The sequence below is a fragment of the Chlorocebus sabaeus genome, chromosome 12 (genome assembly GCF_047675955.1).
Source record: "Chlorocebus sabaeus isolate Y175 chromosome 12, mChlSab1.0.hap1, whole genome shotgun sequence".
Lineage (NCBI taxonomy): Eukaryota > Metazoa > Chordata > Mammalia > Primates > Cercopithecidae > Chlorocebus > Chlorocebus sabaeus.
The window spans coordinates 106,599,651-106,627,595 of NC_132915.1; the positions used below are offsets into that span (position 1 = coordinate 106,599,651).

At 53.7% G+C, this 27,945-nt stretch overlaps 1 protein-coding gene across 2 annotated transcripts; it reads left to right on the forward strand.

The window, feature by feature from the left end:
* The first annotated feature begins 641 nt into the window (after positions 1-641).
* Positions 642-27,872, forward strand: AIF1L (allograft inflammatory factor 1 like). Of its 2 annotated transcripts, XM_008005912.3 has the most exons (6): positions 642-797; positions 939-1,000; positions 15,962-16,028; positions 19,376-19,417; positions 22,496-22,658; positions 24,979-27,872. In XM_008005912.3, the coding sequence occupies exons 1-6, from the start codon at positions 767-769 to the stop codon at positions 25,064-25,066; spliced, it is 453 nt and encodes a 150-aa protein (XP_008004103.1). In that variant the 5' UTR covers positions 642-766; the 3' UTR covers positions 25,067-27,872. The 2 variants fall into 2 exon arrangements, with proteins under 2 accessions (XP_008004103.1, XP_008004102.1); XM_008005911.3 differs by lacking the exons at positions 642-797; positions 939-1,000 and adding an exon at positions 7,353-7,498.
* Positions 27,873-27,945: the final 73 nt, after the last annotated feature.

Genomic DNA, 27,945 nt, shown 5'->3' on the forward strand with positions numbered 1-27,945 from the left:
GTCACTCTGGCCACAGGTACCCTATCCTGCCCCCGATCTCCGCTTTTCCTGTAATCATGGGCTCTCCTGCTGGTGGCTGTGCGCCCCAGCTCCAGTTTCCTGACTTTTCTGGAAATGGGAATGCCAAGTCCTATTTCATGCAGTTTTGAGAATGAAATGACTGGTGTAAGGTGCACAGTGCCTGTGAGTGTCCAAGAAATCGGTTTTATTAACAAGACACGAGTTCATTCCAATGGATTTGACGGGCCACTGTTGTCACAGCAGCCGCACCGTCCCAAAGGCAGCAGAGTCATGTTTGAGCGCCGACTCCTAAGTTTGAGCACTTGGTCCTCACAACCACCCCATGGAGTTCATGCTCACAACCACCCCATTGGAGTTCATGCTGAGATCCTCGCATTTCATTTCTGTGGCAGGGACTTGCTGAGGTCCGGGGAGGGGAGAGAGGAGGGGTGCGGCCGCTCCGCGCTGTGCACTTTCCACGTCCTCCAGCAGAGGGGTCGGCCGGCGGGCTCCGCGTCCCGCATAATAGCCGCTTTGATGCCCGCGGAGCGGGAGGCGGGAGGGGAGGGGAGGGGAGGGGAGAGGCGGGAGGGAGGGAGGGGCCGGCCGCAGAGGGAGGGGTGTGTCGGCCGCCCGAGCCGTCCCTCCGCCCCTCGGTCCCGCGGCCACACGCAGCCAGCCGGAGCTCGGACCAGGCGCCTGTGCCTCCTCCTCGTCCCTCGCTGCGTCCGCGAAGCCTGGAGCCGGCGGGAGCCCCGCGCTCGCCATGTCGGGCGCGCTCAGCAACAGGTTCCAAGGTAGGCGCCGCCGTCCCCGGGCCGCCACCTGTGCGCGCCGGGCGGACCGCGGGGTCCACCGCGCGCGGGAAGCGGGCGGGGACGGGGGCGCGTGGCCCGGAGAGGACCCTGCTTCCAAGGCGGCCTCTTTGTCTCCTCCAGGAGGGAAGGCGTTCGGCTTGCTCAAAGCCCGGCAGGAGAGGAGGCTGGCCGAGATCAACCGGGTAAGCCCAGCGCCCAGAGTAGCATGCGAGTCCCGAGCCGCGCGCTGCGCGGGTGCCGCCTCCGTCCGCGAGGCCATGCCGTCCTCCAGATCCACCCTCTTCCTCTTCTTCCCCCGGGCTTCCCTCAGGTGCCTCCCTCCGCCCCCAGCCCCTTCGCCTCCAACTCCAGGTAGATCCGCCTCCGCCTCCCGCCTCCGGTCCCGGCGTCTCAGGTTGCAAGCTGTTACTCTTGCAACTGGGGACTGGGGAGGTGGGGCCGGGTCAGGAGCTCGGATGCCAGCCGGCTCGTGGCTCCCCGCAAGCCCGCTTGGGAGCAGCCCAAGGATTTGGCGCGAGAAGCGCCCCAGGCCAGTGATCTCTCTAGCTCAGAACACAGGCTCCGGGTCATTTGCTGGTCTGTCGCCCAGGCTGAAGTGTAGTGGCTCAATCTCAGCTCATTGCAGCCTCCACCTTTGGGATTCAAACGGTTCTCTCTCCTCATCCTCCCGAGTAGCTAGGACTACAGGCATGTGCCCCCACGCCTGGCCTTAGCTATTGTTGTTATAAGGGATTCAAAAGCACAAATAGAAGACTCTGTTGGGCCTAGAGATCCTGGCAGTTCCCCGTGGTCTCCCGCCTCGCGGCTCCTCCAAACACACCACTCCTCTTCACTCCAACTTTCAGGAAAGGTTGCCTTAAGGGACTCCATGCTTTTCTTGCTGGTCCTGGTGGATTTTTCGGAAGAAATCCTGCCTACTGTTGCCAGGCACCCAGCTCCATAAATTTGCGTAGATTCTAGAAGATAAGAAACGATATCAGGACCTGTCTAGGTTGGCCAAAGCTCAAAGGCAGCACAGCCAGTGGCTTTAAAGTTCTGCAAGACCTGGGCTCAGATCTGGCCTCCGCAGTGTGCCAGCTCTGTGGTCCTCAGCAGAGAGCCTCTCATCTCCAAGCAGGGCATTGTGCGGGCTCAGAGAGGGAAGGCATATGGCCTGCGTGGCCCAGCACCCAGCATTCAGGAAGCTCTCACAGAACTGGCATTATTTCCTGAGGTGGACGTCTCCCAGTTTCCTTCTTAACTGGTGCCAGAGGCATGCCTGCTGAAACAAGGCTCGGCATTCCCCTCCACGGGCTCCTCTGGTCCCCTGGACACCCAGGGTCTAAGCCCCGCTGAGAGTCCGGCAGTGGGCAGCTGGTGAGGTGAGCAGAGCCCGCGAAGGCTGTGGGAGGTGGGTCCGAGCCTGGGGCCTGGTTATGCTATTGCCTCTTGCCAGCAGTGTGCAGCCTTGATTCCCCCTTGGTTTTCTTAGACTGCTTCGATGTAGGCAGCCTGTCTGTTTTCCATCCACTGGCTACAGCACTCCCATTCAGTCCCCAGCTACCGGGCTCTGGGGACCTCAGGGTCCCCCTCCAGGTAAGCTCCAGCCTCCTTACCGCCACCCTCACCCTGCTTCCTGGGGGCATCTTGAGCACAGCTGGAAGGTTGCCTGGACATCTGGCTGGGGTGCTTAGGGGCCTAGGGTCCCTGCTGGGCTCCTTCCCAGTTCACTGTGTGCCAGTCCAGCCTGGGGCTTGGCTGCTCTAGCCCTCTGGACAGAAGCCTGAGACCCTGACCTCATATAGCTCCCTGGGTCACCCGGCCAGGCGGGTTCTGAGCTGGCTGGATCCACCCACAGCCGGCGGGATCCGGAGTCACAGACAGCTGGAGATGGGGGTGAGGTGACCGTGGTTGGACGAGTCAGAAGAGCTGAGAGGGCAGGGCCAACCTCACCCTTGGGGAGGCGGGTAAAGGGTAGGGGGTGGCTCCAGGGTTGTTTTGGGAAGCTGACTGGCTTGGCTTAGAAAGAGGAGGGACTTACAGCTAATGTGGGCTGATGTGGGCAGCACTGGGACCAGGGAAAGTGAGCAGGAAGGAGCTGTGGTCTAACCATCTCAGGACAGTGCCCAGAGAGGGCAAGCAGCTGACCCAGGGCCACACAGAAGCCAGTGACAAAGCTTGCAGCCCAACGTCCTTCCCCTGCCAAGATGCTGTACTGAGACCCAGCACGTGAGCCCAGCCGTCGTAGGGCTGCTGAGGCCCAGGAACCAGGGCCCTGTAGGAAAGAGGCGCCAGGATCACACGGGAAGCTTGAGCCGCTTCGCCACAGTGGCGCAGGGTGGCCCCACCAGTTTAGTCATGCGGTACTGCAAGCACTGATCTGTGACTCTGGGCAAGCCACTTCACCTCTCTGAGCCTCCTTCTCCAAAAAGATAATGGTTGTGATTTTTTTCAGTGAGGCAATCTATGTAAAGCACCCAGGAGAGCTGACTGCGGACCTGATAGTTATCAGGACAGTTTCTTTGTCCGTGGCCTCAAGGTGCAGGGAGTGGAAGATACGCTGCCGTGGCTCATGCTGGTCGTCCAGCCCAGCAGAACCTCATCTTCCCCAGCCTGAAATGGGAGCGGGGATCTCTGCTCTCTCTCGAGTCCCTGCAACCATTAGCCAATGGAAGTGGATGGAAGCTCTTTGCATACTGTAGGGGAGTCGCTCCGTGTCAGAGTCTGAATTGGTTCACCCATGGCCGTGGCTGCAGTGGAGAGACCCCGAGCTAGGTGGATTTTAGGCAGAATTGCGCTGGCAGCTCGGACTGCCTTCCTTGGGGGTGCAGCTTCACTGCCCCACTGGAGTGTGGATTCTGAGGGCCTGGGCTAAGCCCAGGATTCACTGCCAAAGAGTCCCTACTTCTGTGCCAGGCAGCTTGGACACCACCATGGCTGCTGCCTGGGGCACAGCCCAGCTTGGCTGGCAGATCTAGGGGCTTCTCTGGGCCAATACCTAGTTCCCTTTGGGGCCTTTCTTCTCCCTTGGTGTAGGCCAGCTTCCAGAGGGGCAGGGTAGCTCAGCCTTAGCCTTTTCTTTTTTTTTTTTTTTCCAGGGTCTCACTCTGTCACCCAGGCTGGAGTGCAGTGGCGTGATCTCGGTTCACTGCAATTTCCGCCTCCCAGGTTCAAGTGATTCTCCTGCCTCAGCCTTCTGAGTAGCTGGGACTACAGGCACTTGCCGCCACGCCCAGCTTATTTTTGTATTTTTAGTAGAGACAGGGTTTCACCATGTTGGTCAGACTGGTCTCGAACTCCTGACCTCAGGTGATCCGCCTGCCTTGGCTTCCCAAAGTGCTGGGATTACAGGCGTGAGTCACCACGCCCTGCCCAACTTTAGCTTTTTGTTGTTGTTAACAGAGACAGGGTCTCACTCTGTTGCCCAGGCTGGGGTGCGGTGGCCCAATCTCGGCTCATTGCAACCTCCATCTCTCCCCAGCTCAAGCAATCCTCCCATCTCATCCTCCCAAGTAGCTGGGATTACAGGCATGTGCCCCCATACCCTGCCTTAGCTATTGTTACTATAAGGGATTCAAGAGTGAAAATAGAAGACTCTAATGGGCCTAGAGATCCTGGTAGAGGAAGCCGTATGAAAGTACGCCTCTTTTTGGTTTCATTTTAGTTTTTGCTGTTGTTTTCTTTCTTTTTTTTTTTTTTTTTTTTTTTTTTGAGGCGGAGTGTAGCTCTGTCGCCCAGGCTGGAGTGCAGTGGCCGGATCTCAGCTCACTGCAAGCTCCGCCTCCCGGGTTCACGCCATTCTCCGGCCTCAGCCTCCCGAGTAGCTGGGACTACAGGCGCCCGCCACCTCGCCCGGCTAGTTTTTTGTATTTTTTAGTAGAGACGGGGTTTCACCGTGTTAACCAGGATGGTCTCGATCTCTTGACCTCGTGATCCGCCCGTCTCGGCCTCCCAAAGTGCTGGGATTACAGGCTTGAGCCACCGCGCCCGGCCTGCTGTTGTTTTCGACACTTGGTATGTGCCCGTCTTGTGCCAGGTGCACTGGGGGCATTATCTTGCAAATGCCCACTCTAGCCCAGGGAGTATTGTGGTTCCCATTTTCGAGAAAACGAGACTCAGAGAGGCTGGGTAAATTGCCTGGGTTTAAACAGCCTCGACTTGAACCCAGCCTATTTTCTCAATTGCTCAGCTTGGCTGGGCCTCCTGCTGGGTGCCCGCCCCCAGCTCCATGCGCTATGTGTTTGTGTGTGCATGCACGTGTGTACATAGCAGCACTACCGGAGTGGGCAGAACTGGCCAGCACCTCCTACTCCCCCTACATAGCTGGCATTCCCAAAGCCCTGATGGCATGGTTGGTGACCCCAGGCCAGCCAGGCATGGCCTTATATGGCAACGGGAGAGATTTTCTCCAGCTTCCCACAGGGACAGAGAGAAGCAGTGGGGCTGGGGGGGCTGCCCCTCAGGGTGGCTGTGCCCTGGGACTTAGCAGGAGGCGCTCAGGGGACAGCGAGCGCTGCCATATGAGCTGACTAGCAAGCGAGGTGATTTTTTGTTTGTTTGTTTGTTTGTTTGAGATGGAGTCTCGCTCTGTCATCTGGCTGGAGTGCAGTGGCGTGATCTTGGCTCACTGCAACCTCCACCCCCCCGAGTTTAAGCGATTCTCCTGCCTCAGCCTCCCAAGTAGCTGGAACTATAGGCACGCACCACCATGCCCGGCTAATTTTTGTATTTTTAGTAGAGACGAGGTTTCACCATATTGGTCAGGCTGGTCTCAAACTCCTGACCTTGTGATCCGCCCTCCTCCGCCTCCCAAAGTGCTGGGATTACAGGTGTGAGCCACCGCACCTGGCCAACAGGCGAGATCTTCAACACAGTAACGAGCTGTGGCTGTGCTCCGTGCCCACAGATTGACATTCATCATCTTGCTGACCCCGCAACAGGGCACCCCTGCACGTAGATGCACAGTGAGAATCTGCAGACAGCCCCATGGGATGAGGATTATCATGACACCTATGTTTTGTTTTGTTTGTTTGTTTGTTTTGGGACAGGGTCTCACTGGGTTGCCCAGGCTGCAGTGCAGTGGTATGATCTCGGCTTACTGCAGTCTTGACCTCCTGGGCTTAGGTGATCCTTGCACCTCAGCCACCTGAGTAGCTGGGACTACAAGCATGCACCAACATGCCAAGCTAATTGTGTGTGTGTGTGTGTGTGTGTGTGTGTGTGTGTGTGTGTGTGTGGAGACAAGGTTTCACCATGTTGCCCAGGCTGGTCTTGAACTCCTGAGCTTAAGCAATCTGCCCACCTTGGCCTCTCAGAGTGCTGAGATGACAGGCGTGCATCACTGTGTCCAGCCATGACTCCCATTCCGGAGATGAGGAAACAGAGGCTCAGCTGGATGAAGTCACCTGGAAAGTCACCCAGCCAGGAAGTGGCAGATCTGGGATTCAAACCCAGTCACCCTGGCCCCTGTCATCAGGTGGCTGCAGCCTAGCTATGGACACAAGCCTCTCTTGCTTATGTCAATAAGGATCTCTGGCTACTGTCCCAATGGTCTAGCACTCCTGGGTTGAATGAAAGGCACTCAGCATTCCCTGTCACGTTTAGGTACCTGACGGTTTTTTGTTTCGTTTTGTTTTTCGTTTTGAGTCGGAGTCTCACTCTGTCGCCCAGGCTGGAGTGCAGTGGCATGATCTCGGCTCACTGCAACCTCGGCCACCCGAGTTCAAGCGATTCTCCTGCCTCAGCCTCCCAAGTAGCTGGGATTACAGGTGCCCACCACCGCTCCCGGCTAGTTTTTGTATTTTTAGCAGAGACAGGGTTTCACCATGTTGGCCAGGCTGGTCTCGAACTCCTGACCTCAAGTGATCCACCCACCTTGGCCTCCCAAAGTGCTGGGATTGCAGGCATGAGCCACTGCGCCTGGCCCCTGATGGTTTTTTCAGAAGCCATATGTCATCGGCATTGGGAAGGCAGCTGGGCAGGGCAGGCTGGGTATCTCTGCCCGGGGGTGTATATATCCCCTGCCCCTCCCCCAGCAATGGGGGTTCTCTGAGACCTGACCCAGGCAAGTACACAGGTGTGTCTTTTTTCCTGTGTACCTGGCAGTGCCACTCTGTCCCTGCCCAGGTGAATGTGCCCAGCTGGCATTGCTGGGCACACATGTCTCTTGCTCTTCCTTAATATATTATAAGGGAGATGGTGATAAGTGGCCACGTGAGCCTCTGAGGATTCAGTGTCCCCTGCAGGTCCAACCAGTTATGACCTTGGTGTGGCCGTGTCACAGGAAGCTGGAGATGGAATTTCTGCAGGGTGTGCTTTATTGTGTAGCTGCTTGGGTGTTTTTCTTTAGCTGCCTCATCTGTTGGCAAGGATGCGGCATCTGAATGAGGCCCAGGGCTGCAGTGGGGAATGTGAACCTGCTGTCCTTGGGGGTGCACATTACAGGCTCCTGCTACTTGCCAGGTGCCAGCACCACTTGTGGCCTGGCCCTGGCCCTTTAAGAGCCTGTGGGCTGCGTCAGAGGCCCCACGCCCCGGCATGGTGCTTCCTGTCCTTGGAGTTTTTGTCCAAGGCCTGAGATACCAGCCCCTTGGATGGCCTCCAAGATGGTGATATCCGCCCACCCCAAAATTCTACTGCAGCTGATACAGAAAGACAAACCTGGAGGGCCAGGAGCAAGGGTTCGCCAGAAGGTGCTAGAGGTACCAGCCCAGAAAGAGAGTTAAGTCAGCGAGGAGCAGGCAGGTGGGAGGGCTTCTGAGGGCCAGGCACGGCAGGGGCTGCCAGTTTCAGATGGGTTTGGAAACCCCCATTCCTGGGCATAGCACTTGGGGGCCTCGCTGGGGGCAGGGATGGGCTTGGGGGACTCTGGCGAGCATCAGAGGCTATAGGTGACCAGGAAAGGCGGCAGTGAACAGGTGCCACCGGGGACTGAGATGGGAGGATTCAGGCAGGTGGATGGCCCATCACTGCCAGGTCAGCCGGGTGCTGAGGACGAAGCAAAACTTGGCCTTGAGGGATGGCCAGTGGGCCAAGGCTCGCCGGGAGGACTTCAGGGGATCACGAAGGATCACAGAATGGTCGGTGGGTGGTGTTTTCCCTGCCCTACCCCCCTCACACACCTGCCTCTCGATGTGGCTTGAGTTTGGATGATCCTAAGACATAATAATAATTTTGAACACTCAGCAAGTGCACTAGGAGCCAGGCTCCTCCTGTGCAATTAGCTCGTTTAATCCTTACCGCAGGCCAGGCGCGAAGGCAGGAGGATAGCTTGAGTCTGTGAGGTCGAGGCTGCAGTGACCCTGCAGATCGTGCCATTGCACTTTAGGCTTGGAAACGGAGCAAGACCCTGACTCAGACAAACAAACAAAATTCCTTACAGCAACTCGGCAAGGAGGTTCTACGTATCATTATGATCCCATTTGATAGATAAACCCACTTTATAGATGAAGAGACTGAGGCCTAGAGTGGCAAAGCAAGTTGCCCTGCCCAGAGCCACAGAGCTAGTAAGTGCTAGAGCTGGAATTGCAACCCTGGCGAGCTGTCTACTGTGTCCTGCACACCCTGTGCTCAGACAGATGATGCGATGCTTTCAACTGTCGTGACCTCCGGCAGGGCCTGTCCCTTCCAGCACCTCGGTTTCCCCAGCTGTTGAACAAGGCAGGCAGGCTGAATGTTGTGAGGAATCCCTTCTGGTCCTGTGGCTGGGTGGATATTTTAACAGCTCTGCCACCTCCCAGGCCCTACCCTTGGACGCTCTGGTCCCTGGGGACTGAGAAGTGGGCTCAGCTGCCTGTGTGTCAATCCCAGCTCCTGCCCCCTTGCATTTCCTGGCCCTTTGCTAGGGACTGATCAGGCCACTGTGGCCTCCAGGCCTACCCCTCTGCATGTCAATAGCCACTTTCAGGGCCCAGAGGCCCCCTGCGCCACTCACACCGGCTCTCCCACCCCAGCACTTTCTGCAGCCGGGAAAACTTGTCTTTGGGGACAGTGGGTTAGATTGTGTGAGGAGGATAGGGGATAGAATAAACCGCCTACTCCCCCGCCCCCATCTCCCTGGAGGGCTATAGAGTGGTTTCCTGGCCTCCGGAATAACCTCCTACGGTAGCCGAAGAGGAAAGGTAACTCCCAGTATTGACTTTCTTTGCCCAGAAACCTGCAGCCAGGCTACCTTCTTGTCTGGGGCAGGCATAGACCTTGAACTGCTAAAATTTGGCAATCCTGAGCAAGTTGAGCAACCTCTCTGAGCCTCAGTTGTCCCATCTGTCAAATGGGGATACGTGGAGAGAGGAGAGAGAAATCATAACTGGCCTACTCCACGGGGAGGGGGTCTCCTTCCTAACCTGTTAAATAGTCTATGAGGGTCTATGGCGGTTATAAGCTAATTGTATGCACATAAGTGTTAGAAAAAAATAACAAATAGCTAACATTTATTTAGTATTTGCTGGCCGGGTGCGGTGGCTCATGCCTGTAATCCCAGCACTTTGGGTTGCCGAGGTGGGTGGACTGCTTGGGCCCAGGAGGTGGAGGCTGCAGTGAGCTGTGATTGTGCCGCTGCACTCCAGCCTGGGCAACAGAGCAAGACTCTGTCTCGAAAAAAAAAAAATTCACACAGCCACGAAGTGGATTCAACTCAGGCATTCTGGCTCCGGTTTGCCCTTTTTTTTTTTCTTTATTTTGCTTTTCTTCCAAACACCTGGGGTGGCTTCTATCTGTCTCCTCTGCCTGTGGACCCAGGGTCAGGGCAGCCAGGGGTCCTGGAAAGACAGGGTATCTGTGCATTGGGCAGGGACTGGGGGAGGATGCCCGCAGGGAGGGAGCTGTGGGTGGTACATGAGCAGGAACCAAGAATCCAGAGCTCAGAGGTGGAGCGGGCATGGCAGCCTGGCTGATGGAGTCCTGTTCCTGCCACTGCCCGCCGGGCTCCCCCACCCCCTGCCCAGGGATGGTCAGCACAGCTGCCCTAATCCCAGGGCCAGTGTGAGGGCCGCCCATGCATGAGCAGCTCAGCTGCTTCTCCCACCCTGGTCACTTGTGGCCCAAGCATTTGTCATTTTCTGTTTTGTTTTGTTTTGTTTTGTGAGACAAAGTCTCACTGTGTGGCCCAGGCTGGGGTACAGTGGCGTGATCTCAGCTCACTGCAACCTGCACCTTCCGGCTTCAAACAATTCTCCTGCCTCAGCCTCCCGAGTATAGCTGGGATTACAGGTGTGGTTTTTAGTAGACGCGGGGCTTCTCCATGTTGGCCAGGCTGGTCTCGAACTCCTGACCTCAGGTGATCTGCCCGCCTGTGCCTCCCAAAGTGCTGGGATTACAGGTGTGAACCACCATGCCATGCTGCATTTGTCATTTCTGGCTCTAAGGAAAAACAGGAGTCCAAACCCAAAGCCCCTCCAGTCTCTATCACACATGGGCACACACTTTTGCAAAGCTGCCTGATTGTTGCAGGGGTAAAGATGGAGAAAGTAACTCTGGACTGAATGGCAGGCCTCTCCATTCATTCAACAGATGTTTTTTGTTGTTGTTGTTGTTGTTTTTGTTTGTTTTGTTTTGTTTTGTGTTTTAGAGACGGAGACTGGCTGGAGTGCAGTGGTGCAATCAAAGCTCATTGCAGCCTTCAACTCCTGGGTTCAAGTGATCCTCCAGCCTCAGCCTCCCAAGTAACTAGGACTACAGGCATGCGCCACCATGCCCAGCTAATTTTTTATTTTTTGTAGAGATGGGATCTCCCTATGTTGCCCAGGCTGACTTTGAACTTCTGGCCTCAAGTGATCCTCCATCCTCGGGCTCCTCAACAGATGTTTATTGAGTGTCTACTATATGCTGGGCACGTCGACCCTAAACCTGTGGCTCGGGCCCTGCCTCCTCCCAGCTGCCTCCTGATACCCACTTCCTCTTCAGTACTGTGCAGGGAGGGAGCCCCAACTACAGAGAATTTCATTCCCAGCACATTCACTTGCTGGCTCTGCTGTTTTGGGCAAGTTAGTTAATTTGAGTTTCAACTCCTTCACTCATCCTGCACAGGTTTACTGAGCTTCTGCTATGCGGAACCTACATTCTAGCAGGGGAGGCAGAGAGTGTGTAGTAACCTCAGTGAGCAGTGGCAGTGGAAATCATGTTTGGAGGTGGCCCATCCCACGGAGCAGGATAAGGTGGACTGGAAGTTGGGGCAGCTACAGTGGGCAGGGAGCAGTATAAAACAGGGTGGACAGGGCTGGACATGGTGGCTTACGCCTATAATCCCAGCACTTTGGGAGGCCGAGGCAGGCAGATCACTTGAGTCCAGAAGTTTAAGACCAGCCTGGGCAACAGAGGGAGACCCCATCTCTACAAAAAATACAAAACTTAGCCAGGTGTAGTGGCGTACACCTGTAGTCCCAGCTACTCTGGAGGGCTGAGGTGGGAGAATCGTTTGAGCCCAGGCAAGTCGAGGCTGCAGTGAACCGTGATCATGCTAACAAAAAAGAATGAATAGGGTTGGCCGCATTGAGAAGGTGACATTGAGGCTGGGTGTGGTGGCTCACGCTTGTGACCCCAGGACTTTGGGAGGCTGAGGCAGTCGGATCACCTGAGGTCAGGAATTTGAGACCGGTCTGCCCAATATGGTGAAACCACATCTCTATTAAAACAAAAATTACCGGCCAGGCAAGGTGGCTCAAGCCTGTAATCCCAGCACTTTGGGAGGCTGAGACGGGCGGATCCCGAGGTCAGGAGATTGAGACCATCCTGGCTAATAGGGTGAAACCCCGTCTCTACTAAAAAATACAAAAAACTAGGCGGGCGAGGTGGCGGGCGCCTGTAGTCCCAGCTACTCGGGAGGCTGAGGCAGAAGAATGACGTGAACCCGGGAGGCGGAGCTTGCAGTGAGCTGAGATCCGGCCACTGCACTCCAGTCTGGGAGACAGAGCGAGACTCTGTCTCAAAAAAAAATAAAAAAATAAAAAAATAAAAAATTACCTGGATGTGTCGGTGTGCACGTAGTCAGGAGGCTGAGGCAGGAGAATTGCTTGAACTCCGGAGGCGGTGAGCCGAGATCGCGCCACTGCACTCCAGCCTGGTGACAGAGTGAGACTCCGTCTCAAAAAACAAAAACAAAGCAAAAAAAAGACGGTGACATTGAGCAAAGGCTTGAAGGAGGTGAGGGAGAGAACCACGCAGATCTGTGGGCTCCAGGAAGGAGGCACAGCTAGTGCAGGGTGCAGCCCAGGGCAGCCTTCCCATTCATGCTGTGCACGTGGCCTTGCTCTTCATCCCTGCCTGGTTGGTCTGTGTCTGTGTGCGGTTTGTCTCTAAGGCCAGGGACCATGTCATTGACTTGAACCCATCCACCTACAGAGGGGCCCAAGTAAAACTGGATCTCTAGGGCTGGTCGGTCCAGGCTGAGGCAGGATTTCTGGTCAACCAGAGCCCAGGAACTGGGACAGGCCCTCCAAATCTCTCCCCAGAGGTTCCCAGATGTTGGTGCTCTTGTGCCTCCCCAGGAAGTTTCTCTAGTTCTTGGTAAAGGGAAGGGAAGGCACGGTCACTGTGGTGAGTTGGACCTAGGCTAAATGGATTCCATTTAAACATTCAGAGATGGAGAACTTCCTACTTTTATGAAATGTTCTTTTCTGAACTCACGGCAACAGTCAATGGTCATTGTGTAAAAAGTCTTTACTTGGCAAAATAGAAACTTGGCACTCTTATATTAGTGCGCCCCTCCTTTAAAAATATTTCTTGTCTGCGTGACCCCAAAGCCTGGGAATCACTGATCTCATATGTCCCTCCACTGGACAGATATGGGATCTGGGACCCTGGGAGGTGCCTGGTGTGCTCACGGTCACAGACAAAAGTTAATTGTCCTCCTTTTGGGCAGAGGATGGGGTGAGGGAGCAGTGCCGAAGAGCTGTGAGAGGGAGCCAAGAGGAAAGGAAGTCCTCAACAGAGCCAACTAGGAGGAGGGTGGCCTCAAGAAGGATCCAGCATCAGCTAAGTGGAGGCAGGGCTGCAGCCAGTGTATGGCAGTGAGACCTGGAGTGAGGTTGTGGCCAAGCCAACAAGACCCCATAGGCCCTGGGACTGCCCTCTGCCCAGGTGCAGGAGGACACAGGTCCTGGAGTCAGGTAGACCCAGGTTCAAAACCAACCTTCCCTAGCTGTCCATGAACCTTTTTTTTTTTTTTTTTTTGAGATGGAGTCTGGCCCAGGCTGGGGTACAGTGGCACAATCTTGATCTTGGCTCTCTGCAACTTACCCTTCCCAGGTTCAAGTGATTCTCTTGCCTCAGCCTCCCAAGTAGCTGGGATTACAGGCGTGCACCACCACGCCCAGCTAATTTTTGTACTTTTAGTAGAGATAGGGTTTCACCATGTTGACCAGGCTGCTCTCAAACTCCTGACCTCAAGTGATTCGCCCACCTCAGCCTCCCAAAGTGTTGGGATTATAGGTGTGAGTCACCGCACACGGCCTGTCTATGGACTTTAGACGTGGTATTTAACTTCTCTAGTCCTGATGTTTTAACTTGTAAAATGGGAATAATAGTGGCTGTGAGGATTTAGGGAGATAGTGTCTGCCACAGCCAATGTTTTACCAAAAGCTAGAGAACAGCCAGACCCCTCTCCCAACCCAGTGAGGGAAGCCCTGTTTTCAGGTATGTTTCTACTGTGGTCAAGGGGTGCTGAGTTAATGTGGAGAAATTTGAGCCATAGAAGAGGCCATATTCTGCTTCATACTCATAATCTTATCTGTTGCTCATTGAGAGCTGACCTGTGAGCCCAGTGCCCAAGGAGTGGGTACAATTGGGCCTATTTCATAGCCAGTAAAAAGGGAGACTGAGATCCAAACCCAGATTGCTTTATAGTCAGTTAGTTCTTGTCATCCTCTATTCTACTTGAAGCCTCTTAGGGGTTTGCAACAATAGACTAGGAAGGTGGTGAGTTCTCTGTTCTAAGAGATATGTAAGAACAGGCCAGGCGCGGTGGCTCAAGCCTGTAATCCCAGCACTTTGGGAGGCCGAGACGGGCGGATCATGAGGTCAGGAGATCAAGACCATCCTGGCTAACACGGTGAAACCCCGTCTCTACTAAAAAATACAAAAAAAAACTAGCCGGGCAAGGTGGCGGGCGCCTGTAGTCCCAGCTACTCCGGAGGCTGAGGCAGGAGAATGGCGTGAACCCGGGAGGCGGAGCTTGCAGTGAGCTGAGATCCGGCCACTGCACTCCAGCCTGGGCGACAGAGCGAGACTCTGTCTCAAAAAAAAAAAAAAAGAGATTTGTAAGAACAGACTTGGCCATCATGTAGTAGGAAATAGATCACGTGATTAATGTGGGTGACATTGCACATCATTTTAAACACCAGCTTTCTGTAATTTCAGGTTAAAGACCTTATCATATTCACCATGGTCTCCTCTGCTCCCTTGATGCCTAGCACAGTGCAGTATGCACTGTGTCGTCCCCCAAGAATGTTGAATGAGTGAATGAATGAGTGAATGAATGGATGGAGGAGCAATGTCCATGTCTGGTTAGCTCAGTGATGAAGAATGGAATGTCCACTGGCCAGGCGCGGTGGCTCACGCCTGTAATCCCAGCACTTTGGGAGGCTGAGGCAGGCAGATCACTTGAGTCCAGGAGTTTGGGACAAGGCTGGGCAACATAGTGAAACTCTGTCTCTGCAAAAAAATACAAAATAAGCCAGGCGTAGTGGCAGGCATCTGTAGTCCCAGCTACTCAGGAGGCTGAGGTGGGAGGATCACTTGAGCTCGGGAGGCAGAGGTTGCAGTGAGCTGAGATCTTATCACTGCATTCCAGCCTGGATGACAGAGCAAGACCCTGTTTCAAAATAATAATCATAATAGCTCCCTCTTGGGACTCCTAGGAGCTGTGAAGATATCACATAGGTAAGGGCTTCACCCTGGAGGCCAGTGTTAGTGTCCAGTCCTCCCCACCCTGCCCATCTGGTTCTGAAAGGACTCATTTGAGTCTCTCCAAGCATCTGAAGGGAAGGCAGGCCAGAGATCAAAACCCCCATTTTACAGGCAAGGAAACAGGTGAGAGGTAAGTATATAGTCATTTTCCCCATTAGAGCAGAGATGATGAATAAACACACTCAATGAATTTCTTTTCTCTTTGTTTCTTTTTTTTTTAGATGGAGTCCCCTCTGTCACCCAAGCTGGAGTATAGTGGCGGGATGTCAGCTCACTGCAACCTCCACCTCCCAGGTTTAAGCTATTCTCCTGCCTCAGCCTCCCAAGTAGCTGGGATTACAGGCGCCCACCACCACGCCCAGCTAATTTTTGTATTTTTGTAGAGACAGGGTTTCACTATGTTGGCCAGGCTGGTCTCAAGCTCCTGACCTCAGGTGATCGGCCCACCTCGGCCTCCAAAAATGCTGGGATTACAGGCATGAACCACCTGGCCTGGCCTCACTGGATTTCTATACACACTCAAGAAGCAGTCAGGATCATGATTCTTATTTGGTAGATAAGGCAATAGAAGTGCAGGGAGGGCCGGGCGCGGTTGTTCACGCTTGTAATCCCAGCACTTTGGGAGTCTGAGGCGGGTGGATCAGCTGAGGTCAGGAGTTCGAGACCAGCCTGGCCAACATGGTGAAACCCCGTCTCTACTAAAAATACTGAGCATGGTGGCGGGTGCCTGTCGTCCCAGCTACTGGGGAGGTTGAGGCAGGAGAATCGCTTGAGCCCAGGAGGTGGAGGTGGCAGTGAGCCGAGATCGCGCCATTGCACTCCAGCCTGGGGGCAAGAGCAAGACTTCTTCTTAAAAAAAAAAAAAGTGCAGGGAGGAATGAATGAGCTCAGGATCACATTCCTAAGAAGTTAATGACAGAACTAGGGGCTTGTCTTTGGAGCTCACAGCCTCATGGATCTGAATCTGGCGTGTCCTTGGAAGAGGGGCACGGGTCCCAGCATTGGTAATGTAGCTGCTGGCTGGAGGGCTTAGTCACCCAGAGTGAACCCTATGGGGCCTCCCCAGGCTGCTGGGCAAACTTCCTGTCCACAGGGCGGACGGTGCAGATCTGCCTCCAAGGGGCGACAGGAAGCCAGGGTGAACATGGGACAAACTGGGCCTGGTTGCACCTGGCTACCCCACAGGAGGGAAGGCACCTGGGCCCACATATGGGTGACTTCTGTCCCCCACCCCTTGTTCAGCACTGTCCCTCTCACCTCTGTAGGAGTTTCTCTGTGACCAGAAGTACAGTGATGAAGAGAACCTTCCAGAAAAGCTCACAGCCTTCAAAGGTAAGCTGGGGCTGGCTGCCCTGCATACGTTCCTGGGGGAGGTGGGTTGGCCCCTTGCCCTTGCACACAGGACCCCTTAGCCCCACAGGACTAGCCTATGGCCCTGTTTCATCCAGAATGCCCTTCTTCCTGGCAGGCTTGGAGACAGGGACCCCCTGAGAGGTGGGGGGAGGCCCCTCCACCTGCCTCCCTGCCCCCGTGGGCCCCGTCACCCCTTGCCTGCAGCCCGGTCTTGGCCCTGCCCCTCCCTGCCCACAGGGCTCAGGCTGGTTCCCGTCCGCTGCTGCCCAGGCCCCGTCACTCCCGGGCCCCGCACACAATCAGCTCTTTGTGAGCGAGCCTTGCCTCTCCCCCTCCCCAGCAGAGTGTCTCAGGAGCCCCTGTGGAGAATGGACGTTTGTGTCGCAGCAGTGGGGCAGGGGGGCAGAGTTTCTGCCCATTGAAACCCGGCAGCACGGGATGAAAAGAAAGCAGGGCCTGGGAGCCGGTGCGGGGAGAGGGGCAGCATAAAGGTCCCTCTGTTTGGGGCCCTGGCGCTTGATTTCCAGCCAGCACCTCGAAAGGAGAGGAGCCGGGCACATAGGGGGCGGCGCAGACCCACCTTCCCTGCCAGGGGAGGCACTTAGGTGCAGGAGCCCCGGGCTGTCATGGAAAATATCCTGGAGGTTGCATTGCCCTCCAAAGTGTTTGCAGTGCGAGCATCCTCCCAGCTCCGGGGCAAAGAACTTGGCCAAGTGCTCCTCAAATCGCTTCCAGTTGTCCTTAGGCTGGGCGTCTAGGGCTCATCATATTAATAACAGCTGTCATTTGTTGGACGTCGGCCTGTGTGAAGCACTTCTCATGCGGCGTGGCGAGCCCCCCCGACATCACCCCAATCGACTTGGAGGGAGATGGTTCGCTTGTTAACGTACAGATGGAGAAACTTGGGCTCAGAGAGCGGGGAACACACAGCTCGCCTAGGGCAGAGTTGGGACTTGAACTCATGTCGGTCTGGCTCTAAAGCCCCTGCCATTAACTGCTATGCCATGATGCTTTTTACATTAAGAAGAGAAAAGGGAAATAGTAAAAGATACTCCTGACCCCACCTCGTCCCAGCCACCTGTAGCAGAGCTGTGAAAAGAGAGCAGTCTATTCCCTTCTCTGCATACCAGTGTGGACACCCCCAGGGGTGGCTCTGCGAGGAGGGAGGGATCTCAGGGCTCCGGCATCCTTTCTACTTGTCTTCACTGGGATGTTGGGCCAGACAGGAAGTTACATCATTCACTCATTTGCTCTCCAAATGAGCACCTGTACATGTGCCAGGACCATTCCAGGCTGGGGGCACCATGGTGAACGTACAAGGCAGCCCGCAGCCCGGGAGCCTGTGTTCTAGCCAGGGGGCGGTGTGAGAGAGGTGATGGGAGGCTAAACAGAGAGCTGGGAAATACAAGGTGGGCAGATTCTGATAGGTGCTTTGGTGAGAAATGAGTGAGGGAGGACAGGAGTGCCAAGAGGTGGGGAGGGGGTGCAATTTAGAAAGGGTGGGGAGGCCGGGCACGCTGGCTCACACCTGTAATCCCAGCACTTTGGGAGGCTGAGGCGGGTGGATCACCTGAGGTCAGGGGTCCAAGATCAGCCTGGCCAACATGGCGAAACCCTATCTCTATTAAAAATACAAAAATTAACTGTGTGTGGTGGCGGGTGCCTGTAATCCCAGCTACTCGGGAGGCTGAAGCAGGAGGATTGCTTGAACCCGGGAGGTGGAGGTTACAGTGAGCTGAGATTGAGCCACTGCACTCCAGCCTTGGTGACAGAGTGAGACTCCATCTCAAAAAAAAAAAAAAAAGGCATAATAGTTAAGAACAGGGGCTTTAGAGCCAGACTAACATGGGTTCAAGTCCCAACTCTGCTCTAGGTGAGCTGTATAGCTGTGTATCCCCCCTGAGATCACGCCACTGCACTTCAGCTTGGGTGAAGAAGTGAGATGGAGCAAGACTCCTTCTCAAAAAGAAAGAAAGAAAGAAAGAAAGAGAGAAAGAGAGAAAGAGAGAAAGAGAGAAAGAGAGAGAAAGAGAGAGAAAGAGAGAGAAAGAAAGAGAAAGAAAGAGAAAGAAAGAGAAAGAAAGAGAAAGAAAAAGAAAGAAAAAGAAAAGAAAGAAAAGAGGCCGGGCATGGTGGCTCAAGCCTGTAATCCCAGCACTTTGGGAGGCCGAGATGGGTGGATCACGAGGTCAAGAGATCGAGAGCATCCTGGCTAACACGGTGAAACCCCATCTCTACTAAAAAAAAAAAAAATACAAAAAACTAGCCAGGTGTGGTGGTGGTTGCCTGTAGTCCCAGCTACTCGGGAGGCTGAGGCAGGAGAATGGCGTAAACCCAGGAGGTGGAGCTTGCAGTGAGCTGAGATCCGGCCACTGCACTCCAGCCTAGGCGACAGAGCGAGACTCTGTCTCAAAAAAAAAAAAAAACAAAAAAAAAAAAAGAAAGGGTGGGGAACCCTGAAGCCATGAGGAAGAGCGGTGAGAATACTTGGGAGAACATTCCAGGCAGAGGGACAGCGGGCTGGAGCAGGCAGGGAGTGCGTGGGGGCAGCACAGTCTGCGGAAGGGCCTCTGCTTTCTCTGCTGGCTGACTGTGGGGCAGGATGGACCATGAAGGCCCCACTCTGCCAGGGCAGAGGTGACCTGCAGAGGCCCCACGCTCGTTTGGCGCACTGCCCCCGTCAGAACATACCAAACCCACTGCTCCGAGCACCCTCCCTCACTGCCGGAAGTTTTCCTGGACTCCTTGATCAGGGAAGCATAACGCAGTCTGTGCATGAGGTTTGGGGTGACGGTCTGTGTACCCCAGGTCTGTGTAGCCACTTTGTGGGCTACGGCAGGCCTTTCTCCTGGTTTCAGAAGCACAGGACCCTTGAATCACTGGTTCCTGCACCTGGTTGCCCATCAGAACTGCCTGGGACACTGAAAAGCGCACCCATGGCTGCCCCCACCCTGTCCTTCCACACCCAGGAGCCAGAATCCCGGCAGGGAATCAGATCTAGTCACTTTGCTACTAACTCAGATGCAGCTGGTCCACGCTGCTGGGGACCTGGGAGGAAGTAGCTGCCCTCCTGGCGAGAGGGTCAGAGTGGCTCCCAGCCATCTTTCCCTTGTGGCACCTCTAGGAGAGTGGTCCAGGCAGGATGAGCTCTTTCTCCAGAGGCCATGGCTCAGCAGATGGGGAACCCAAGTCAAGACCCTTGGTAGGGTGCGGGAGGTGGTTTGGACTCCTGAGGACACCGTCATTTGCCCACAAGGGAGCTACTGGGTCCCCGCAGGGAGATGCTGCTTCCAAACTAATGCTAGTTTTTGCTCTGTGATTTCCAGAGAAGTACATGGAGTTTGACCTGAACAATGAAGGCGAGATTGGTGAGTGAGGCCTTGAGTGTGTTTAGGGAGGAGGGCGTTAGGTGGGTAGAGGGCTTGAGAGACCCTCTATGCGGGTAAGAGGCACGGGGCAGTCCGGAAGGCTGGTGAATATGCTGTAGCTGAGCCAGCCACAGCCCCTTGCCTTCTGCCCTATTGCCACCGCCCTCAGATACCTCCAGACCCTTTCATCCCCTACTGCTTCCCTCCCCACCCACACCTCAGCCTCCCACCCCAGGTGCTGTGGGGACTTAGGACAGAGGGTGCCACACCTGCCCAGGCCTGGAGACTTCGGCAGTTGGCAAGGTGCTTTTATATATGTTGATTCTCTCCTTATTGCATCCTGCTGTGCAGGTACTGGTACTTACGTTCTGGTAGGAGACCATACATGGACCTTACCAGCAAAGAAGTGGTTAAGGCTGGTTTAATTATCCCCATTTTACAGATGAGGAAAGCAAGACTCAGGTGAAATGGGCCGGACACGGTGGCTCACGCCTGTAATCGCAGCACTTTGTAATCGCAGCACTTTGGGAGGCCGAGGCATGGGGATCGCCTGAGGTCAGGAGTTCGAGACCAGCCTGGCCAATGTGATGAAACCCCATCTCTAAAAATACAAAAATAATCTGGGCGTGGTGGCGGGGGCCTGTAATCCCAGCTACTCTGGAGGCTGAGGCAGGAGAATTGCTTGAACCCAGGAGGTGGAGGTTGCAATGAGCCAAGATCGTGCCACTGCACTCCAGCCTGGGTGACAGAGTGAGACTCCATCTCAAAAAAAAAAAAGAAAGGTGAAATGACTTGCTTGCATGGGACACTGGCAGTGAACCAGAGCCCAGCCTTTGGTTTCTGAACAGTTTCCCCCTTTTCCATTTCACCCTGCACCTCGGATTGATGCTGCCACCAGCATTTCTATTCCTCTTCCCTGTCCTCTCTCTTTCCTTCTCCCTTTGGCATATTTTGATCATTTTTTTTTTCTTTAGAAAGAAAATTTGGCCAGGCATGGTGACTTGTGCCTGTAATCCCAGCACTTTGGGAGGCTGAGGCGGGTGGATCACCTGAGATCAGGGGTTCGAGACCAGCCTGGGCAACATGGTGAAACCCCATCTCTACTAAAAATACACAAATTAACTGGGCGTGGTGGTAGACACTTATAGTCCCAGCTACTCGGGAGGCTGAGACAGGAGAATCGCTTCAACCCAGGAGGTGGAGGTTGCAGTGAGCCAAGATTGCACCATTGCATTCCAGCCTAGGGAACAAGAGCAAGACTTCATCTCAAAAAAAAAAAAAAGGTTTTGGCTTATCAAATAAACACATTTTCATCATAAAAAAAATTGGGGAAACACAGCAAAGCACAAAGACAAAAATACATCACCCACAACCCCACCTGTAGCTGCTACTGACATTTCCGTTTCTAGCCTTCCACTCTTTATTCTAATCACAAAAACTGTTTTATACCATTTTTGAGCCTCCTCAAAAATAATAACTTTCTATTGGTCAGCCTGGCCAGAAAAAATAAGTAAAATAAAACAATGGTGAGTGTTTTGATTTATTATTGGTTTTTCTTTTTTTTTCTTTTTCTTTTTTTTTTCTTTTTTTTTTTTTTTTTTTTTTTTGAGACAGTCTCATTCTGTTGCCCAGGCTGGAGTGCAGTGGCGCAATCTTGGCTCACTGCAACCTCTGCCTCCCAGGTTCAAGTGATTTTCCTGCCTCAACCTCCCAAGTAGCTGAGATTACAGGCACGTGCCACCACGCCTGGCTAATTTTTGTATTTTTAGTAGAGACGGGGTTTCACCATGCTGGCCAAGCTGGTCTCAAACTCCTGGCCTCAAGTGATCTGCCCGCCTTGGCCTCCCAAAGTGCTGGGATTACAGGCGTGAGCCACGGCGCCAGCTGATTTTCTTTTGAAATATAGTTAATGGCTGCATTGTAGGAATGGATTCTAATTTGTTTAGCCGATGCCTTTGTGTGGACCATTTGGATGCCTTCCAATTTTAACTATTATTGATAATCTTGTAAAGAACCTCTTTGTACATGAGTGCATGTTCACCTCCCTGGTTATTTCTGTAGAGGAAATCGCAGGAAGGGGACACTGGGTCAAAGGCTTTTGAAGCATCTTGCTGAACTGCCGGAGAAAGGTCCTGCCAACTTCGGAGTCTGACGGTGCATGTGCAGCCCCTTTTCCCCTTTCCTGGAGAAGGCTGCCCGGATCTCTCTGAATGCCTGGACATCCTGGCACCTTTGGGCCTGGCCCCAGTCCTGCCCGCCCTGCCAGGAGGAGCATTGGCCACACCACGGCCCACGGCCCCCAACCACAGCCCTCTCCTGCCATCCTTTGCTGACCCATTGTTCACTGAAGAACAATCCAAAGGAAATTGCCTCAGATTTTGGTGGGAGCTGGGTGGTCAGAGACAGCACCGCCTTGGACTGGAGTGACATTCTGGGGCCTCCCTTGTTTTTCTTGAATTTTGTTCTTTTGTTGGTTTTCCTGCTCTGTGGGATATTTTTGGCGTCCTCTCCCTTCCAGCTGGGGTGGAACCCTAGGACAGCAGGACAGGAGTGGCATGTGGGGAGAAGCCACCTGCCACTCAGCACCCAGCAGAGTGACTTTCAATGCCTGACTCCCTGACCCTGCCACACTGGGCATAACTCCCCAGGCAGTAGGAGAGTGGGCACCCGGCCCGCCCTAACTGCGGGAAATAGCAGAGCCTACAGTCACGGTGTGAAGAAAGTGCTCTGGGCCGGTGCTTCCCTCACGGCTATCCCTGAATGATGCCATCCACCCGTTCCACCATTGGTGGGAGCAGGGGTTCAGAGAGGTTAAGTAGTGTGCCCCAGATCCCAGAGATAGGAATAGCAGAGCTCGATTCCAGTGTAAGCCCGTCTGACTCTAGAGGCCCAGGTCACTAACTACTAGTCTACACTGCCTCGGAACAGAGCAGGGAGGGTGTGATGGGCTCCTCCTCCCTAAGGAAGAGTGTAGACGCCAAGCTTCTAGGCATGGGGTACCTGGTGGAGCTTTCCCCGCTTCCCTGCTAAGCCCTAGAGGCCCATCTCCACTTAACAGATATGCTCTTCTTCTGGCAGACCTGATGTCTTTAAAGAGGATGATGGAGAAGCTTGGTGTCCCCAAGACCCACCTGGAGATGAAGAAGATGATCTCAGAGGTGACAGGAGGGGTCAGTGACACCATCTCCTACCGAGACTTTGTGAACATGATGCTGGGGAAACGGTCGGCTGTCCTCAAGCTGTGAGTACCTCATCCTTCCCCGGGACCTCTGAAGGTAAAATCATTCTGTGCAGAGAGGCCCGTGGCTTTGGGCACCCCAGCCATTCCCCAGCTAGTAGGTGACTCATTATGTGACCTGCTGGACAAGGTACTTACTTTCCCTGATCCTTAGTTCCTTATCTGTCAATTTTTTTTTTTTTTTTTTTTTTTTTTTTTGAGATGGAGTCTAACTCTATCACCCAGGTTGGAGTGCAGTGGCATGATCTTGGCTCACTGCAACCTCCACCTCCTGGGTTCAAGCTATTCTTCTGCTTCAGCCTCCCTAGTAGCTGAGATTACAGGCATGCACCACTATTCTTGGCTAATTTTTGTATTTTTAGTAGAGACAGCGTTTTGCCATGTTGGCCAGGCTGGTCTCGAACCCCTGACCTCAGGTGATCTGCCAGCCTCAGCCTCCCAAAATGTTAGGATTATAGGCGTAAGACACCACGCCCGGCCCAAATGGTCATATTAATATGTACCCTGCAGGGGAAATTTGGCTGTAGCAGAGTCAGGCAGAATCAGCACTCAGTAAGTGGCAACTGTGATGATGACGATGATGATGGTGGTGGTGGTGATGGTGACGATGGTGATAAATCTGTTGAAACTTTCCGAGTCTCAGTTCCTCTTTTTTTTTTTTTTTTTAGATCTCACTCTGTCACCCAGGCTGGAGTGCAGTGACATGATCTCAGCTCACTGCAACCTCCGCCTCCTGGGCTCAAGCGATTCTTCCGCCTTAGCCTCCCGAGTGTCTGGGATTACAGGTGTGCTCCACCACACCCAACTAATTTTTGTATTTTTAGTAGAAATGGGGTTTCACCATGTTGGCCAGGTTGGTCTCAAACTCCTGACTTCAAGTGATCAGCCCCACCTCGGCCTCCCAAAGTGCCAGGATTACAGGCGTGAGCCAGCACGCCTGGCAGTTTCCCCATTGGTAAAGCACCTCCACTACCCCCACAGGGTTGTTGTAAGCATAAAATAGAGTCAAAAATTGGCCCCAAAGGGAGGTAGGGTTTGCATCTTGATGCTATTACTTGCTACCAAAATGACCCTGGGCAAGTTACCTTAGGTCTACAAGTCTCAGTTTCTTCGTCTATAAAATAGGGGTGATCATCATGTCTTCTGTGATATCCCGAGGGCTAATGAAATGACACTTATGAAGAGTCCAGCCTAGTGTGTGGCTGATGGCAAACACCTACTATATGGTGGCACACTGTGGGTATCGCCCCAACAAAGAGCGTTATCCTGCACAGTCTCATCGTCATTGGTCACAGCTGGAAATAACACTCCCGCCATGCGTGGTTTCTCATGCCTTTGATCCCAACACTTTGGGAGGCTGAGGCAGGTGGATCACGTGAGGTCGGGAGTTCGAGACCAGCCTGGTCAACATGGTGAAACCCCGTCTCTACTGAAAATACAAAAATTAGCCGGGTGTGGTGGCTCACGCCTGTAATCCCAGCTACTCGGGAGGCTGAGGCAGGAGAATCTCTTGAACCTAGGAGGCGGAGGTTGCAGTGAGCAGAGATCACACCATTGCACTCCAGCCTGGGCGACAAGAGCGAAACTCAGTCTCAAAAAAAAAAAAAAAAGAAAACAGAAAATAACACTCACTTGGCTTTTATGAAATAAGATTCACTTTTTAAAAAGTACGAATGTAAAATATACCTGTCTCGTTTTACAAAGGAGCTTGTTGAGGCCCAAGGAGACTGAGTACCTGGCCCATGAGCCCACGGTCCAATCTGGCCAGATCTTCTAGCACCCCCACTTCCAGGGAGAAACGCTGAGGATCAGAGAGGTTAAGTGTCTTGCTTGAACCACCCAGCTGGGAAATAGCAGCGTTGGCATTTGAATCCAGGCGGTTGCCCTGGAGGGTATACTCTGAGCCCCTACCCTCTACTCCTCAGACACCACTCTCAGAGCAGTGGGCAGGTTTTTGAAGATCTTTGCGCAGCGGCATGGCCCAGCCTGGCTCAGCCTCCTCCAGGCAGTGTGGTTAAGGGAAGGGCATGGCCTAGAAGTCAGAAGCCTGGAGTCGCACCCAGCCTCCGTCCTGGACCGCCTGTGTGGTTCTGAGGAGTCACAACACCACTTTGTGCCTCCATTTTCTCCTCTGTAAAATGGGACTAGCAGCCCCTTCCTTGGAGCTGCTGTCTTGGGCTTCTGCAAGGATCCCACCGGAGAACAGATTTAAATTCTGTCGAGAACTCTGCTGACATGAGGCTGGGATGATCTTTCCCTGGATGAGGGAAGGATCCTAATCTTGTTTTTCTTTCTTTTTTTATTTTCTCCATCTCCAAACCAGCGTCATGATGTTTGAAGGAAAAGCCAACGAGAGCAGCCCCAAGCCAGTTGGCCCCCCTCCAGAGAGAGACATTGCTAGCCTGCCCTGAGGACCCCGCCTGGACTCCCCAGCCTTCCCGCCCCACTCCTCCCTCCTGATCTTGCTGCCCTTCTTGACACACTGTGATCTCTCTCTCTCTCATTTGTTTGGTCATTGACGGTTTGTTTGTGTTTTCATCGATGTCTTTGTAAAGCACAAATTATCTGCCTTAAAGGGGCTCTGGGTCAGGAAATCCTGAACCTTGGGTCCCCTCCCTCTCTTCTTCCCTCCTTCCCCGCTCCCTGTGCAGAAGGGCTGACATCAAACCAAAAACTAGAGGGGGCAAGGGAAGCTTCTAGCCTGTGTTCCCCACTCTTGGAACCGGCACTCTCCATCCTTCCAGAAAGTCTCCAAGCCAAGTTCAGGCTCACTGACCTGGATCTGATGAGGACCCCAAGCCACTCTGAGAAGATCTTGGAGTAGGGACAAGGCTGCAGGGCCTCTTTCGGGTTTCCTTGGACAGTGCTATGGTTCCAGGGCTCTGGGGTCACTCAGGACACAGCCACTCATGGCCCACCTGCCCCAGCTGATCCCCACTCATTCCATACCTCTTCTCATCCTTAATGATGTGACAGAAGGTGGGAAGGAAAGGAGCTTGGCAATGTGAGCCCTTCAAGAAGGTACCAGAAGGAACCCTCTGGTCTTGCTCTCTGGCCACACCCTTGCAGGTGGCTGAGAGGCAGCGTGCAGCCCTACTGTCCCTTACTGGGGCAGCAAAGGGCTTCGGAGGTAGAAGTGAGGCCAGGGGTTTTGGGGGGAAAGGCCAGCTCAGTGCCGTTCCACCTTTTAGGGAGGATACTGAGGGGACCAGGATGGGAGAATGAGGAGTAAAATGCTCACAGCAAAGTCAGTAGCACTGGTAAGCCAAGACTGAGCAATACAAGGTTGCTTTTCTGACCCCAATCTGCTTGAAACCTGACTCTACTTCCTTCATTTGTCTTCCTACCCTACTCCCATCATTCATTCATTTACTCACTCATTCACCAGATATTTATTGACCTCCCATTATAAGCTTTATGTCCTCCCATGTTGTCCTGACATGTGCAGTATCCACTGTCTAATTCATCTCTCCCCAGACCTCTCAGAACCTTGAGCTTGGGAACTGGACTGGGGTCATCGGTGTCCTTTCTTAGGGACTCACAGGATTTTAGAGACCTAATGCACCCTGGAGGGTAGCTGGGCCAGTCTTCTCACTTCACAGGTGAGGAGACTGGTGCCCCACAGGGTTAAGTGCCTTGCCCAAGGTCAGGCTTATCTCTAGAGGGAGGTGCCCTGGACTGGGGCCCAGATGTTCAGGGACCCTGCCTACACCTTGTCTCCAGTGTGGGCTGCCTAGTTAGTTATGAGAACAGGGAAGGGCTGGGAAGGGGCAACCTCCTAGGTCAGCACTTGGAGAGGGTTTCACTTGCTCTGAAGACCCTGGTCCAGGATTCGCCCTCCCCCATGCCTGCAAGTCAGCATCAGGCTTTGGGCAAAGACCAGGCCTCTGAATCTGCCTCTTGTAATTCATGCAGGAAGGTGTCAAAGTCAGCCCCATCTTGGCTGATCAGGGAGTTCAGCCTTAACCCCACCTGTGTTCTGAAGTCTCTTACCCTACCTGCTCAGGACTTAGACACAGTTATTCACTGAACATATTTATTAAGCACTTGCTGTAGGCCAACAGTTAAGAATCCAGTAATGAAATGGACAGATTCATGGAACTTAGAGTCCAATAGGAAAGTGAGACCCAGACAATGAAAATGAGATAAATGTTAGGGAGGGGGAGGCATGGGGTGACTTCCCTGCAGTCCCGGGGGGCCTAGCTGGGCCCAGGACTGGGTGAGAGTCTTGGCAGAGCCTTTGCAACACCTTAAGTGGACAGGACTGGGAGCTCTTGGTGGTTGGAACCAACCTGGGTTCCCTGCAGCTCCTTAGTCACCTCTGACAGCAGATTGAGGGAGGAAAGCAGGTAAGGCATGAGGAAATGGCCAGGTTGGGTTAACCCACTGGTTTCAACCAGTTCAGGAATGAGGTTATTTGGCCACGACTGGCTGATCTTGAGCTCAAGGATCTGCTTCAAATGCACACAGGCCTAGTTGAAGTTTAAACCCCAGCAAAACATTCCTCCCTGTAAATGGAAAATCCTACTGCTACCCCCTCCCCTCCCCTGTTTTTTTCCCCCCCAAGATCATTAGATTAGCAACTGCCTGTCCTCACCACGTCTCCTCTCTGGGACAGGCTGGGACTTTTGAGGAAGATAAAGCCTTCCTTGACTACCCATCATATTCAGTGTCCCTGTTCCTCACTCAGAGAGGAAGGCAGAACCAATCAGGCTTATTTCAGTAAGTTCCACAATTCCACAAGACTGCAGGAAGTCTCCTTAAGGAAGGAGAGCGAGCAGGTTTGGCCCCAGCTTCTGGAAATGGCGGAAGAGAGGGTTTTCTCATTGAATGGGGGTGGGGGCTCGTGTGTCCTGGGAAACCCCATCGGTCCCTTCATTTCTTGGAACTCAACTCCTGGGAGGAGAGGGTCTCAAGAGGGGTCCCTGGAAGGAGGGCGGGGGCGGTCTGCACGTATTTCAGGTTGTGGCTCTTGGTTCTAGGACTCTTACTTCTCTGGCTAAGGGTTCAGCTTCTTGGGACTTCAACTATCTTCCTTCTGAAAGACCAAATCTAATGTAACCAGTAACGTGAGGACTGCCAAGTATGGCTTTGTCCCTATGACTCAGAGGACAGTTTGTCGGGCAAATTCAGGTGGATGAAGTATGTGTGTGCGTGTGCATGGGAGTGTGCGTGGGATATCATCTCTACAGATTGCAAATAAACCAGACAAACTTACCAACGTCTTGATTGGTGTATTTTGGGGATGGTTCTGGGCTCAGCAAATTGTGAACAAGCTAATACAGTAAGA